Source organism: Passer domesticus, chromosome 1 (assembly GCF_036417665.1).
Source record: "Passer domesticus isolate bPasDom1 chromosome 1, bPasDom1.hap1, whole genome shotgun sequence".
Lineage (NCBI taxonomy): Eukaryota > Metazoa > Chordata > Aves > Passeriformes > Passeridae > Passer > Passer domesticus.
In genome coordinates, this window is record NC_087474.1 from 38,308,476 (window position 1) to 38,324,052 (window position 15,577).

Below are 15,577 nucleotides of genomic sequence, written 5' to 3' on the forward strand. Positions count from 1 at the left end.
ACGTTTTTTTAATATACCTTTCCATACTGCCAACTTCTTAAAATTAAAGAGAATTACCAACATAAAATGCAGTAATTAGATCCATGGAAATAGTCCACCATCAGAACACACCAGATTTGTTCATTCCAGTAATACTTCATTTTCAACAGCTCCAAGATGTAGAACAGAAGAACAAGTTTGCTGTTATTCTGTTTAACAAGACTCGTTAGAAGCTCCCACCTCTGCAAAGCACATGTGTCTGATTAAAGATACCCGTCCATCAAGATCCAGTGTCTTCTGCTTAAACATTAAAGAAGTTACCCCTCTGCGCTGAGCAAGGGAAAGGCTGGGGAGTTACTGATTGGCTGAAGCAGACCCCTTCAGGTCACCTTTGCTCCTCCTTCCTCTCAGGTCTCACCAAAACCTGAGAGCATCGCTCTTACTGCTGACCAGGGCAGCACCTCAGCACGGGGAGCCAGCACTCTCAAAGGACTCGAAGGAGGCTCAAAAGGATTCACCAATTCTAGAGCCAGCTATCACCGGCACCCTCTCTAATCTTAATACTTCCGACCAATCCACGGAAGGCAGTAAAGCACCCCCTTCTTGGGCCTGTTACAGAGTTACAACTTCTGGAGGATGATGGAGTTGAATGCCAAGATGGAACAGCAAGCGCACAGCTCCTGCTTCCTGTCTCTGAAACTTGGGAACTTCGAGTATTGTCTTCACACAGAGTTGGAAAAGCAAATGGGATCAACACAAAGACCCTCTGCTAGCCCGCAAAGGCTTTGCTCTAGGAACAAGAGGCAATGCCCGCAGCTCTGGCGGGACGACAGACAGACAGACAGACCACATCTCGCCCTGGAGGACAGCGACTTCAAGACAGCCCTGATGACCCAGCCGCCACTCCCGGGAGCTTCCCACCTGTTTGCTCACAGACTGACCTCCTCCATGCGGCTCCCAGCACCCCGAGAAGCCCTCCACAGGGATAAAATCTGGGGAGATTTTAACACCAATTCCAAGCCCACTCTTCCTCCTCCTATCCCGGAGCCCTCCACCGAGCGGCGGCTCTACAGCGCTTCTCTTTCCACGCCAGCCCCCAGCTCCTTCCCTCAGCTTTCTCCCTCCTTTCAAAGCCAACCCGCGCTCTTTCCACACACGCGAGGGACGCAAACAGGAATAATAGTAATAATAACAAAACACGAGTAGCAAAACCCACGAACAACAAGATGCAGCCCCACAACTTACCACCCAAGTCAGTCCCCCGCTGCCGCCGCCGCCTCCTCCTCCTCCTCCTCCAGACTTTGCCATTTTCTGCCCGTCTCTCCTCAGCCGAGGCGAGGGCGCTCGGAGGCGGCCGGGAGGGCCGGCACCGACACCGCGCCTGGGGCCGCTCCGCGCCCGCCCTTCGCGCCTCTCCCGCCCTCAGCGGCGCCCCGGCACCGAGCAAGGGCGGCCCAGGGGCCGCACAAAGCGCCCCTTCCGCCGGCGGGGAGGCAGCGAGAGGGAGGGAAGGAGGGAGGGCCCGGCCGGGCCTGCGTCTCTCGCTAGTTTAAAGGGACGACGGGCCGGTCCCTTCGCCTCACGGCGGCAGCGGCGGCAACAACAGCCACCGCTATCGCCGCCGTAGCGCTGCTGCCTCCCGCCCTCCTCCTCACCCCCGGGCCGTCCCCCCCCCGGCAGCCACAAAGGCCCGGAAAACAGATTAATAATAAAAAAATCTCCCCCTCCCTCCCGCCTCCCTCGTCCCCTCCCTCCCTCGTTCACTCCCTCGCTTCCCGCCCCTCGCGCGCGCGCGCTCCCGCGCAGACCCCGCGCCCCCCGCACACACGCACACCCGGGGCTGGCCCGGCCCCCTCCTTCTTCCCCTCCTCTTTCCACCCTGCGTCCGGAGCCGCTCCCCCGCCGTCGCCTCCTCCCCTCCTCTCCCCACACAACCCCCGAAGCGCTGCCGCCGCCGGGACACCGCGCGTAGACAATAAAAAACCGCGCCCGCCCCGCTCGGCGTCCGCGCCGCGGCCGCTTCTCCCCGCGCAGCCGGCCCGGGCCTCTTCCCCCCCGCGCCTTGTGCCCGCCAATCACGGGCCGGCCCGCCAATCGCGCGCTGGAGGCGGGAAGGCTGCGCGGGGCGCCGGCCAATGCGAGAAGCCAGAGGGAGAGGCCGCGTGTGGCGTCACCGGGGCAGGCAACGGGGCGCGAACGGCCCGCAAGGGGGCGCTGCCGCGCGCGCGGGGGGCGGCGTGAGGGGAGGCGGAGCGGCTGGATCGGGATAGGGATGGGGATCGGGATAGAGACCTCGGCGAAGCAGCGCCTAGCTGCCTGGTCAGCCACAGGCTCCCTCCGTCCATCTTCCCGCTCTGCGACAGCGGGCAGGGAGACGCCTCCCTTTGCCGCGACCACACAGGGGCACTGGTGCGGGGACCGGCAGAGCACGGCTGTCCCGTTTCCCGCTGCTCCCGGTGGATGGTGCTGCGATGTGCGGGCGGAGAAGAGCTGATGCGGTAGGCGGGCCGAGTGCTCGGGGGCACGGCGGGCAGCTGCCCCTTTCCGCCAGCCCCGCCACCGGTCCCTGGAATTGCCACCGCTGCGACCCGCGGCGGTACCAGCAGGCTGGAAGCCCCAGGGCTCCAGGCAGGAGTGTTTACAATCCACTGCCCTCTTCTGGCCTCCGGGGAGCGGCCCCAGAGCTCTTTAACTCGGACAGCTCACAGCCCTTTATCCTACGTTAGAGCATCACCGTGTGAAGTCCTCAAACAGGGTCACACAGCACAGCACCCGTTCTGTACACAGCACACAACCCTGTGTAGAACAACCCCATTCACCGTTTGGAAATAAACGCTGTGGCCAAAAAACATCTGCGTTCTAGGTCTAACAGGTGTGTGTACAAAGCCCAAAATTCATGTCATTTTAAGTATCATACAGTTCAACATACTTTGCACCAAATGTATATATATACTTATATATGTAACTGTAAATGTTATAACCGGATTTTGTGACAATGCTTCAGCACACACAGCTTCTCAATTAGCAATTTTCATTCTGCTGTGTGAAATGCAAAGGACCTACCTAGTCCAGCCCGTTCCACTCCTTGAATTATTAAGAATGTAAAGTCTCAAAAGGAGGGATTAGTAGGAGCACTGCATCTGAACTAGCAGACAAATCAGAGAACCATTTCAAAGGAAGAGCAATAATTTAAAGGTTTTTCCTTTTGCAAAATGCTTTTCCTAAGGAGTAAAGGGATTGGAAATGGAGCAGCCACTTTTGAGGAGTCAGTAGTAATGTTCAATTATGCCTCAAGGGAAGGATCAGAAGAATTTCTAGTAAATATTGCTTATTTAGCATAATTTTACTCTGCCAGTTTCTAAGGAAGCTATTAAACTAATATCTAAGTGCTGCATAGGGATTATGGAAAATAATGGCATCTGCCTAGAAGGGACAGTAAGTTATCTGTTCCAGCCTAGTTTCCAGCAGCTGCATGTACCTCTGAGCTGCAGGTTGTGTTTTCTTCTCCTTTTGGCAAGATAAAGAGTGTCTTGCAGAACCACAGGGTAACACTTGCAGGGTTATGCCTATTACTTCAGAATTTTGAGCTTGCTGATTAGTACGTTGATTTTTTTTTTCCCCCAAAATATCAAATTTATATGTAGGACCCAGTAAAATGAATCATGTACAGTGAATTGCTGCAATGAATATTGTGAGGATCAGAGAAATCAGAAGGAGTGCATCTGTTCAAAGCTTTTTACATCAGTAGAGGACCATTATTGTATTCAGCAGAAAAAGAGCAAGTCCCAAACATTAGTGAACTATGTTCTCATTAGCTCGAGTTGCTTAGTAAATACATTGTCCTTAGTGTGGGAAGTGTGCCTTTTGCAATGTGAGCCAGGCAGGAGATAGTAATCTAACTTGAAGGCAGCCAATTCCATATATATTAGAGGGAGACAGAGGGAGTTTCTTCTTGGCAGTTACTGGTCTTTGAACGTGCATGGTCAGACATGTTCAGTCTGTGTCACACTGGAGCAGATTTATGAGGAAATGCTGATGTTCCCTTAAGCATTTTCTTTACTCTTTGAAACTACTTCATCCAGGTTGGATTTTATTTAATTCTCATCCTATACTACACTAGCTGCACAGCATGTTACTGGCTTATTGTTGATGTTGGTTTTAGCCCTAAAACTTACACGTGTATGCTGAGTGGTTGCATTGCTAGTCATGTAGGACTGTGGGACAAAGTTCTCACGAGACTAAAAGCAGCTGCTTCTGTGGGCTGCAGCGGTGAAGCAGTGAAATGAGATTGCTCATCACATTTTAAGAGATCCCTGTTAAAACAAACATAGAAGTAGATTTGAGCATGAATCAAATTCAAATGCCATAACATTTTGATAGGAGTGGAATTACTTTACTGGATGCAACCTGCCCAAATCATGCACTACCAGTTCATGTCAAATACTTCACACTTACTGTGTGACATTTTGAATTAATAATCCCCTTGAGATAGTACACACAAAGTCCTATTTCAATTCATTTGAGATTTACTTGTCCTCATAGTTGTAGACCATAACATAAACAGAAGTACCCTAGAGGCTTTCAAAACAATGATATACTTAAACCAGTTTCACTACTGCTTTTAGTAAGCAAAATATTTATTGTAATACTACTTTGTGTTCAATCATTTTAGCAGTAAGACAGCTGTACGTATGATCTTTAAGTACTTCTATACTTGGTATGTACAAACTTCCCATTTATTCTAAGTTATTTGCTGCTTCTAGTTTACTTACTATCTAATAAAACCTCTTATTTCTATGTGGCTTTTCTGGACTCAGATTTAAAGGGCCTAAAATATGACCATTTGTGTAACTATGTACATTTATCTAATCTGTGAACATACTCAAATACAAGCACTTACTTAAATAACCAACCACAGCTCTCCTTTTTTTGTAAACTACACAGGAAAAAGCGTAATTTTGTGCTAAAATATTTATGAAACTAAGTTGATGCCCATTACATTACACATTCCACATTGTATGTAGTTGTAATGAGGTATAAACAAACACTGCATATTTTAATATTAAATATCTACACTCACAATAAAATAATTTCCATATTCTACTTCATTTTTAATTTTATTATAATTCATTAACATAATTTTGAGATAATTGACCAAATTATTGACTAGGGTTGTGGCAGTACAATATGAGTGACCAACATACTTGTACTGCATTGATTGTGAATGACCTTCAGGCCGTGGTTCCACAGTATTAAAGAGAAGTCTACCCATGGCTGGATCACCTAACGATATACATTTAGCCAGGTCATGTGTTCTTTCACAATTGTATCTCAAACACCTTTGTTGAATTAGCAAGAGGCCACGCTAGTGGTTTTCTGTGGGTGTGCACTGTCAATGCACTGCCCAACTCTCAGCTGAACTGTGCCCAGGACTTAAATACCTGATGTATCCATGGCACTTTTGTTAGTAGCTGTTCCTGGGGCCAGACTGTTCCACAACCAGTCTCTTGAAAAACATCAGGTCATTTCCATCTTAATCCTCCAGAAACAATGTCCCACTTGTGACAGTTTGACACGGGGTTTGGACAGCTTAAACCCTGTTTACCATCCAATTCTTCCTCTGGTGACTAACCTGTTAAGTGCTGTGCTGTTGGCAGAGGTGTGGAAAACTCAGATGGGGCATGCTGTGAAGGTCCAGCAAATTCCTCAGGGTTAGCTACAGGGACCCCTGGGCTCCATCCTGGACTGCAGGATGGCTGGACTGCTGCAGTGTCCCACCTGAGCTCCTCCTGGATGGCAGCAGCTCCCTGCTGCAGGAGAGGCAGGTTGTGTTAGACACCATTGCACTGATGTGTTGGCCTCTCGCCTGAGCTGCAGTCTCTCACACAGAACAGGGAAGTTGTGCCACTTGTAAACTTCATGTATCTGTGACTAGAAGGCCTTTAGTATCCAAGCCCACCCAGTCTCCTCACTCTCAGCTCAGTCTCAAATTGTGATACACTTTCACTCAGCAGCATAAACAAAGTTGTTGCTTCGGCAGAGGCTGGTCATAGAAATTAAATATATTTGTATCAAAATTCCTTGTATAGGACAAAGCTCCCTTGTGCAGTGACCACACACAGCAAGAGAAGTTGCATGCAGAGGTGAAGCAGGGGAAACTGAGCTGGTCATACTGGGAGGAATTCTCAACATGAGTAGAATTACTATCCATGCTATTAACACTGAGTCTTTAGAAGAGTTGGTGGCAGTCGGAAAAGATGCAAATGCCTGGAGGGACAAAAACAATGGCAAAAACACAGATGGAGAAGGTGAGGTCTGTGCTGAACATACATGAGAAAGCAGTGGCTATCTCAGCAGTTATACTGTGCTGAGATTGCTGTGGAGGCTGGGAATCACCAACTTCATTATGGCATTTTTAATCAGTGTGGAGAACGTAAACAGCCAGCAAGGTTCGGGCATGCCATGCCATTCAGAAAGTCACTCCCCTGAGCTCAGGGGAATACTGCAAAGCATGCTAGGCTTTCCTTGAGAAGCTTTTCTGATGTTAGCCACATACTCCTTTCTTACTGTCCCTCTATCCCAACCCCTCTGTAAAGGAGCTCTCTTTCCAAAGCAGTTTTTTGGGGTTTTTTAACTAAAACATGCAGATTTTTTCCTAGCAGAAAAAATCTTGTTCACCCAAACCAGACTGGGCTGGTGAGTGGAGTGGCAATTCGTTTTTACCCAGCAAGACTCTCCTGGCTCATTGAAGGTATCCATTACCAGTGTATTTCTCCAGTCTCCTGAAATCCATTATAGATTTTGAGTATCAAGACTGCTTCCTAACAGCAGAAGGTCATGTCTAGTCATTCCAGGAATGACAGGAAGGTGAAGGAGTTTTTTCTATACAAGGCACGTGTGGATATGTTGAATCTGTGGGGGGAAGTGATCAGTGATGTAGACAGCAGAGAAGCCCACTATTTGGGAAATGTCTAAAGCGATGGTAATTTGCTCTCTTGAGCTAAAATTCAACCACCTCTGACACAATGCTTTGACTTATTATGAGAAGAAAACAGAAAGGGCAAGCTTTTCTGCACAGCTTCATTGTATCACCAATTTTGACTAGAATCAATGATGACTAGGTCAGGGTGTGCATTTGCATCCACTTTCTCAGAAGGGAGTTGTGTGGTTCTTCTGGTTACCCAAGAAGAGAAAAGTCTCAAGAAAGACCCAAGAGAAACAGATGGCTCAGTCTCCACCACAGCAGAGCATGTCATTAAAGTGTGGCCAGTATACCCACGTAGTTTATGCCAAGGTCAAAGGCAAAAAGAGAAGGAGGCCACAAATTTTGGAATACTTGAACAAATGAATGTCTGAGGCAAAGAGCAACAAAAGAGTTGGGTGAATAACCTGTGAACATCCTTCTGAAAGGGGACTAGGGTAGGAACACATGAGCTAATGATACACCTGAGAACAGAAAGTGGGGAAGACAAGAAGCAGTAACTAACAAAAAGAAAAGTCAGGGGTTACTATGAAGGGTCCAGTCAGGCACAGAATAGAAGAACCACAGACAGAGTTTGCACATACCTTTACAAAAAATTCATGAAGAAATCCTTAGAGTAAATTTGTACTGGCAGCTTGAGTTTAGACTGATGTAATGCTTTGAATTACTAGAACACGGTGTTTCTGATTTGGTACTACATGGCCTAAAATTTGAATTACCCTTTTATAGCCCACAGCACAGGGAATGTGCTCACCATGTTTTCTGACAAGGCAGTTTTAGAAAAGGAAGTTTATACAATAATACTGTTTTGTGAGTATTCTTTTCTAGATGACTTAAGCTGTTATTCTTTCCAGTAACCTGTTCACTAATAATTCTCTTTGCATTGTTTCAGATTACCTATGTCAGCAAACTATTCTAAGGCTTTTGAGAATTCATTTTTCAGAAGTCTTTGAGAAAGTAATTACAAAAAGAAGATGCATACTTCAACTAAAAAAAAAAAGAATATAGCAAAACAGGTAAAGTGTGTCCAAGACTCAGCCACCCACTCAACAATAAACATTATCTGAATTTACAACTTCCTAACAATTACTTGTTATAGATCAGCAATTCAATAATTTCTCAGGTGGCCTCATTTATAACAAGGCTCAGCAGCAGCAGTTCCTATTTATTTCAGTAGGAGTTGTGTAATTCAACAGTTTGGGTGATTGGTAAGCAGTATTTTAAAATGGTCACAGCTAGCTGCTTCATGCACTTTTCTATTTTCCTTATGTGTTGTTATTATTATTAAGCAAAGGTAATCAGAAATTCATAGAAAAATCTTTTGTTATCCCTTTAGAACCTTTAATACATTGGTATTTCTGGATCTTGAATGTTTCTCTCCCAGTACCATGCACCTGTCCTCCATGATTTTTTTCAATAGTAGTATTTCTGCTTAGCATTTTAATCTTGCTGTATTTACTAGGAAAATGGGTAAATAAAGCACCAAATGCAACACATGAAATATGATTTCATGTTTAGGTTATGGTCTCCTGTTCTATTTTTACCCAATTAACACTCCTTATATTCTCTTTCTACTACATACCTTACATTGCTCCAATCAGCTCTGCAGATTCTTCCTGCTCCTTAGTGCACCCCTGTTTTTCTTAGAGAAATGTAAGAACACATTACCTCAGTTTTCAGATGAAGCAAAATCATCCAGATCAGTGGTTCTTATGTGCCTCTTGCTCACTCTGACTGTAGCCACTGCTGGTAGAGGCAGCAGAAGTTGCAATAGCAACAGCTTTCAGTACTGGCCAGGACAGTGTGTTTGACTGCTTAGGCATCATTTAGCCAGCACTTTGCCAAGCCATATTTTTATTAGAGTCTGGGAATCTCAGTCTAGGTCTTCAGTCCAGCATGGCTTCCAAAAGCATCTTTCCATTCCTAAGCACGTCAGAAAGCTGCATCCTGTTCACAGCATTTCTTTCTTTGATTTAGGATTCCTGGCTGTCACCTGTGAAGAAGGAAAACAGTCTTTTGAATGACTTTGAATATATGTGCTTTAGTAATTTGTGAGTTCACTTTAATGTTCTAGAAAAAAGGTTTTTATCTACAGGATGTGTTAAAAGTGACTTGCTTTGATATACATATACCTGTGGGGGTTTTTAACCTAAACAATATGGATGCTGTAGTCCTCATTATTTTATATATTTCTTTTTGAAATCTACTGTGGATTTAACTTGCAGAAAAATGTTTTTCCATCAATGCATTTCTTTTACAATATTCCTTCATTTCTTACAAACGATGAAGCAAAGAAAAGGTACTGGATGTTTTATCTTGCTGACAGACCTAAGTGTCAAAAAAGGCAGCATATCTATTTTTGCAACAGATCTGTTAACTATTCTAGTATAATCACATTCCTCATTTTTTAGAAATAATTTGGCAAGGAACAACTTAGTGATACCCCGTGTTCCTAGATAACAGCTAGAGAGAATACATTTCCTGCACTGTGCCTCATAGTAAGCTCATGTCAAAGTTTCACCATCATGCTACAGAACCATAGTAACAACTCACCTTCCTTTTCATTTAGTTGGTTTTTACTGAGCTTTGTTATTTCACATATGCTCTTCTGCTGGAAGCTTTTATTGCAGAAAGCCTTTGAAGAGTGGGAAGCTCTGAAGCTCTTGAAATTTATCTGAAAGTAGTATGGTTCCTTTTACCTTGGTTTTTACTGCTGCTCACATTCTTCTATTTCCAGGTAAGAAGTACGAGGAATTCGTCAGGTTTTCATGAAAAGGCAATACACATTACCCAGAAATTTCAACATAGTATCAGTTTCCATCCCATTCAACATTTTCCTTCTTCTAATGTGTCTTAAATTAGAAAATGGAGTTTATGTATCAATGTATTTTCTAGCAGGTTTTGAAAGTATTTGACACTAATCATGTCAGAATTCCATTTACTTTGGAATATTTTACTTTCAGTACTAATGTTAGTTCTTTGGGAAAAGACAGATATATTATTACAGATTCTTTTACGTTTTGTACCCTTTGAGACATGTTGGACATGCTACTGAAATGTGACATTTTTCTGCTGAGTTCATTTCTCGTCACTCATCATAAGAAGCACGGAAGCTCCTTTTTTACTTTACATCTTACAGTTAATTTATTGAAAAGTCATTTGTTAGTTCTCATGCATGAGAGTTCCACCGGTTTGCTAACCTGTTTTTTTTTTTTTCAATTGCTCATTTTCTATCATTTCTCCCAAAATATGTTGGACTCAGTTCTCTGGGACATGAGTAATGATGATGAAAGAGCACACTGGCATAAAGGCTGAAAACACAATGAAATTACTTGAATCATAGAATAGCTAAAGTTTAAGAAATCAATTGCATATGTAATGGTTCTTTGCAGCATTTAATTCTCAAATCATAAAGCTTTCCTCAGCTTTCTAATCAAACAGTCCATTCTCCCAAATAATTAAAGTTATTAATTTTGAGTTGCTGTGCAGAAGTGCAGAGAATTCAGAGCAAACAATGCTTTCTTTCCTGATAGTTGTTACTGAAGCACAGCAAAGCCTGAGCCACACCAGCTCTTTGATTACAGTAAAGACAGAGCAGTCACGGGCCACAGAGGCAGGCACATTAACCAACCCATGGGAACGCAGCACAAGCTGCAGCACTCACACTTAATCCATGGCACATGCTTCAGCTCTGAGTTGCTTCACCAAACCAGCATGACTGCTTTTAGCCACAAAGGCAAACATCTCCTTAGCCAGGCACAGCACACAGCACTCCCAAGCTGCCTGGTACAACAGACATTCTCCCAAAGGAGCGTACACGTGGAACACAGCACTCCCTCCTGCTCCCTGCTTCAATCTGCCCTGCTCATTTATCATCACTCCTCTGTGTTTCACAAACAGGAAGATTGCAGTGCCTGTCATCCCACCCCTGACCTATGCTACTCCCATGCTGTACATGGTGGGACACCCCACGATCCCCAAGGTTGATGCTCCCTCCAGGGTTGCTAACTATGCCACGGGCATGGTGGCTTAACAGGTTCTGTAACAGACTAGCAGGGACATGCAAATAAAATAGGTGAAACTACTTTTTCAGTTCCTTCCAAATGAATTAGCATGTTAATGGGGTGAATGCTGTGCTTTGCATTTTCACTCCTACAGGTCTTTGCATATTTATAAAAAGCAATAGTTAATCTTTCAAAAAGACATGAAATAAAAATATTGCTCTCAATTCAGCATTTGTTTGGGTTATTCTCTGGAGTTAAATTGAGTATATAAACAGCATTTATAGCCTTACAACAGACACCTGTAGCACAGCATGCAAACTAAATGTATAGCCATTCATTCAGTTCTTTGAATTTCTATGGCAATTCCTTCATGCAGTAAAATCTCCTTATTTAATTTGGTCAGGATCCTAACTGCCCTTTTGAATTATATGCATAAACCTACCAAAACACTAGGTTGTAATGTTGGTCCTAAAACCCTTCCCATAAAATGACTGCTGCTTCACTTTCCCCTGCTTTGTGGGCCCTACACCACCTCTCAGGCTCACTGTCAGGATGACAGGGGGTCTCAAAAGGATGAGAGGAAAGGCCTATGTTACCAGGCCTACAGCAGGCTACCCTTGGTGGTCAGTAGGCTTACTGGGAACCAGAACAATACTGGAAACAAAGGAGGATACCAGAGATAAACATTCCTGGAAAGACAGAGGCTGAGGCTTAAGTTGTGCTATGAATATGCCGTGGGGAGTGGGGTGACACTACACGATGACACAACAGAAAAAGCAGGTAGGAAATAAAAGAGATGCACAAAATCTTCCAGCAATGAAGACTGTGGTAAATTTAGAGGACCACATTCAACAAAATCCCTCAGCAGACCATGCTGCTGTCATCCTCATGGCTTCTCGCACTGCCCAGCAGAGAGGGAACAGCAGCTGTCATAAACTAGGGAACACATGGAGGCTGTATAGGGTTGGGGTGCCAGCCTGTGGTACACCAGGGAAGAGAGAAAAGGACAGAATCCAGGGATGGAGCAGAAGCCTCCAGATGTTACCGATGAATCACTGGGAAGTTGCCTTGATTGCCACTGCAGACACTGCTTCAAAGGATGAAAAACCACTAGATAAGAAAGAGGGAAATTTGGAAGGGCTCTTAAGAGTAAAGACAACATTGAGAGTTATCCCAGGAGACAGCTGATCTCACATGTTAAACAAAGGAATCTTCCAAAAGATGGACAAAACATCTGCTTATGTTTCACTGTAGAGTCCCTCCATCTCACACTAATATAGGTAATGCTACCACGTAGTGCTAGTCCTGGTCTTCTCATTCTAATGTGTATTAAACACAAAATGCACTGACCACTTCTGCTTGTAGTTACTCCTGCTCCACCCGAAAACACTACATGACTGAAATGTCCCTTCCATACAACTTTCAAAATAAAATATTCCCCAGTTATGGATTTAATATTCAATCCTTGGTACAGAATAGGTTCTAGTTGATTTCCACTGAATTGGTTATCACATGCCAGAAAATCTCAATCTTTAGAAATTAATATTATTTTTTCCACATCCAAAATCTTTCAGCCACTCTTTCACTTGCATACATGTTGTCTCCATGCTCTGTTCACAGACGGACTTGGTATTTTTCACTGAATACTGACAAAAGGGTGAATTTCCTTGCATCAGTCCTGCATGTAAAATAAAGGAAATCAAAAGCAGAAAAGGGTAAACGTATTCTGGCAAGTGTTTCTTCGTTTGTTTCCTATCACAGATTTTATTTCAGTGGGCCAGAAATGCATGTAAGTTTCTGTGACTTCAGAAAATTATTCTTATGATGTGTCTGGTTGAAAGCTCATTTCTTCACATCTTTCTGTCACTCAGGTTTTGTTTTTTTCCCATCAATAAGCTGGTGTACAAATATGAATTATTAGCAAGCCTTAAAACATGAAATAAAACTACAAAACAAAGTTGCAGAGCATATAGTTTGAGTGTAGTCAAGAAAAATTGAAATGTCTATTGCACTAAATATGAACTTCAGGGTTTCACCTTTACTAAAAAAAACCAAAAATGGACTTATATTTTAAAAATAAAAATACCATTATCGGACTTTGAAATGTAGAGGAAGAATCGATATGACTAATAATATAACTTATAAAGGCAGATCATGCATAGTACTGACACTTGGGTGAGAACTTCCTAAGGTTCTGTTTTGAAAGGCTCCATGATGATACAAATTCCTTTAAAGAATATTTGGTTTATTAAAGAAAAAGGGAAACAATCAGCTTTTCTAAACAATCCCCCAAATGATGCCAATTTGACATTCATTAATCAGCATTGATATTAACTTTTTTCCATCCTCCAGAGCTAAAATTAAACTACAGCCTCTAACACTTCCTGTTTGTTCTCCCACATCCTTAGTAGGGGTGTTTTTATTTTTTATTTTGAATGTTTTGTTTTAGATTTTTTGGGGCAGGAAGAGAGGGGAACCAGGACTGTTTTCTTTTAAAGCATTATTGCCAACATCATGGAAATCAGTTAGCATACTCAGGCAGAAACTCCAACCTACATAACCTAACAAAAGAAAGCAGAAATCAAAACCAGTTTTGGGCATGCTTCATACTAAACCAAACCAGGACAGCACCACAATTCTTAATGCAGTCCAAAACCAGGCACTTCCTTTTTGGCCCATAAAGTTTTACATCATTTTTGCCAGTAGTGAACTTTGCTTTTTAATACACCATGCATTCCCTGGCAGTTTGGCTGAAAGTGAAAGCTGCTGCAGCTTAACTATGTTACATTGACTTCTGATACAACGCAAGCATGGAGACACAAACATTCCATTACCTTCCATCCTTCTCTTCACAGTGGCTTTAATGCAGAGGCAAGAAGTGAGGCTCTCTCCTTCCCTTCTGTACTTTGCTGCTCCATTTTCTCTAAGAGACTGTGACCAACTGTTCCACCTACTTTAGCTCGAGTTTGCTTAAACAGTGCTCTCAGATGTCTCCATTCTCTTACGTCAGCCAGTTTCCTTAGGACTGTTCCACAGGGCAGTCTGTATATCGTTATCCAAACTGCTCATCTAAAGTAAGCCCAGCATTTCCTCGATTGCAACAGATAAGCTGCTAGTTGATGATTTTCAGTGGGGCAAATATGTTCCCCTGGGACTTCAAGGATAATACACAGTATTACTGAAGTTCCAAGGCTATGAAATAACACTCAGTATTATGTAATAAAAGGATCAAGTTAACAGAGCATACACTGAAATATCACCATTGAAATGCATAGTGAAATCATCTTTCCCCCAGTTTGTAAGACCTCTGATGGGAGGCTCAGTCCTTCAAGGCTAAGCAGGTGCTCAAAGACACTCTGAAATCTCACATCCTTACAGATAATGCAGATCTAAAGTTCCTGGCTACAACATGTCACTAAACACACTTCCCCTCAAAATCAAAGATCCATATTATTCACTGGAACGAATGATCTATAACAAGTAGGATCCTATTCTTAATTCTAAAATATTTTCTATAGCTTAAACTAGTAAAAATAAAAAAATATTTAAATTCAGATATTCCTTAAATCTCAGATTTAAAAAACCCTGTTCATTAGTCCCAGCAATTTTCTTCTACTAAAAACTTTCAGGGACATAAATATAAAAACCACACAGTAAAATGTCTCAAAAACAGGGTCAGTCATTGGGAGCTACTTTTGCCAGCATCAGTTTATGTAGTCCATTACATTTTCTTTCACCATAAAATTTTATTAAGTCCTGGTAACTTCACTGGTTTCTGGGCATCATCAATTTTAATTACTATTGCTTTTTCTTCTGCTGAGTTTGAATATTTTTAATCCATCCCTTTCATCTCCTTTTACCAAATAAATAAATCAACCTTTTTTTTCCGTAGTATTTACTGTATAGCTGCAACTGTGTACATAAATTAAAGTAAATTAAAAGGTATTTTAAGTTAGATGAGAAAAAAATAAAGCTGTAAAAACTGAAGCAGGCTAATCATAAACAAAGTGAAAACCTAGTTACAAAGCTACCATAAAAAAAGCCCCCAAGCCAAAGAATAAAAACAAAAGTCCTAACAATGGAGAAAATCACTTATCTTACCCACATTTAAGCCTTGACACACTTCATAATACCCATACACCTAAAATACATATATTTGACCATGGCTGGTTAATTGGTCACTCCTAAGTTCCATAACATAGGCTGGGAGGTCTCAAAATTCTACTCCTGAAATAAAAACTTAAGTAAAGAAGGAACTTTTTCAATCTACTAAAGACACTTTTTTTTTTTTTTGCTCTACTGTCCTGCTTGGATTAAATATCAAAGATTAGCATAAAAACCCCCCAACTGTCCCAGGTATTACTGCTGTTACTCTTCCCTGCTGCTCATGTTGGCAACTATATGACCAGTGATCATATAGACACACATACTACACATTATATTGCTGATTACTGTTTAGACAGGCCATAAGGTACAAGGCATAAAGCATTGCTTGCAACAGCAGTAACCCATAAAGAACCTTCAGAACCAGCACCAGGTAAGCTGAACTACTGCAAATAATGTTGAATAAATTCCCCCAAAATACTAAAGTATAGAAAGGACCAAGCTAGCA

General features: G+C 42.9%; 1 protein-coding gene across 4 annotated transcripts in view; it reads right to left on the reverse strand.

Annotated features, from left to right (window-relative positions):
• TOP2B (DNA topoisomerase II beta) overlaps positions 1-1,669 on the reverse strand; it is a 60,269-nt gene extending 58,600 nt beyond the window's left edge. For 3 of the 4 annotated variants that reach the window (XM_064414694.1, XM_064414700.1, XM_064414690.1), the window contains exon 1: positions 1,225-1,669. In XM_064414694.1, coding sequence (XP_064270764.1) covers positions 1,225-1,287 — 63 coding nt within the window. In that variant the 5' untranslated portion in view covers positions 1,288-1,669. The remainder of the gene's footprint in view (positions 1-1,224) is intronic. The other variant, XM_064414710.1, reaches the window with a different exon arrangement.
• Between the last annotated feature and the right edge of the window lie 13,908 nt (positions 1,670-15,577).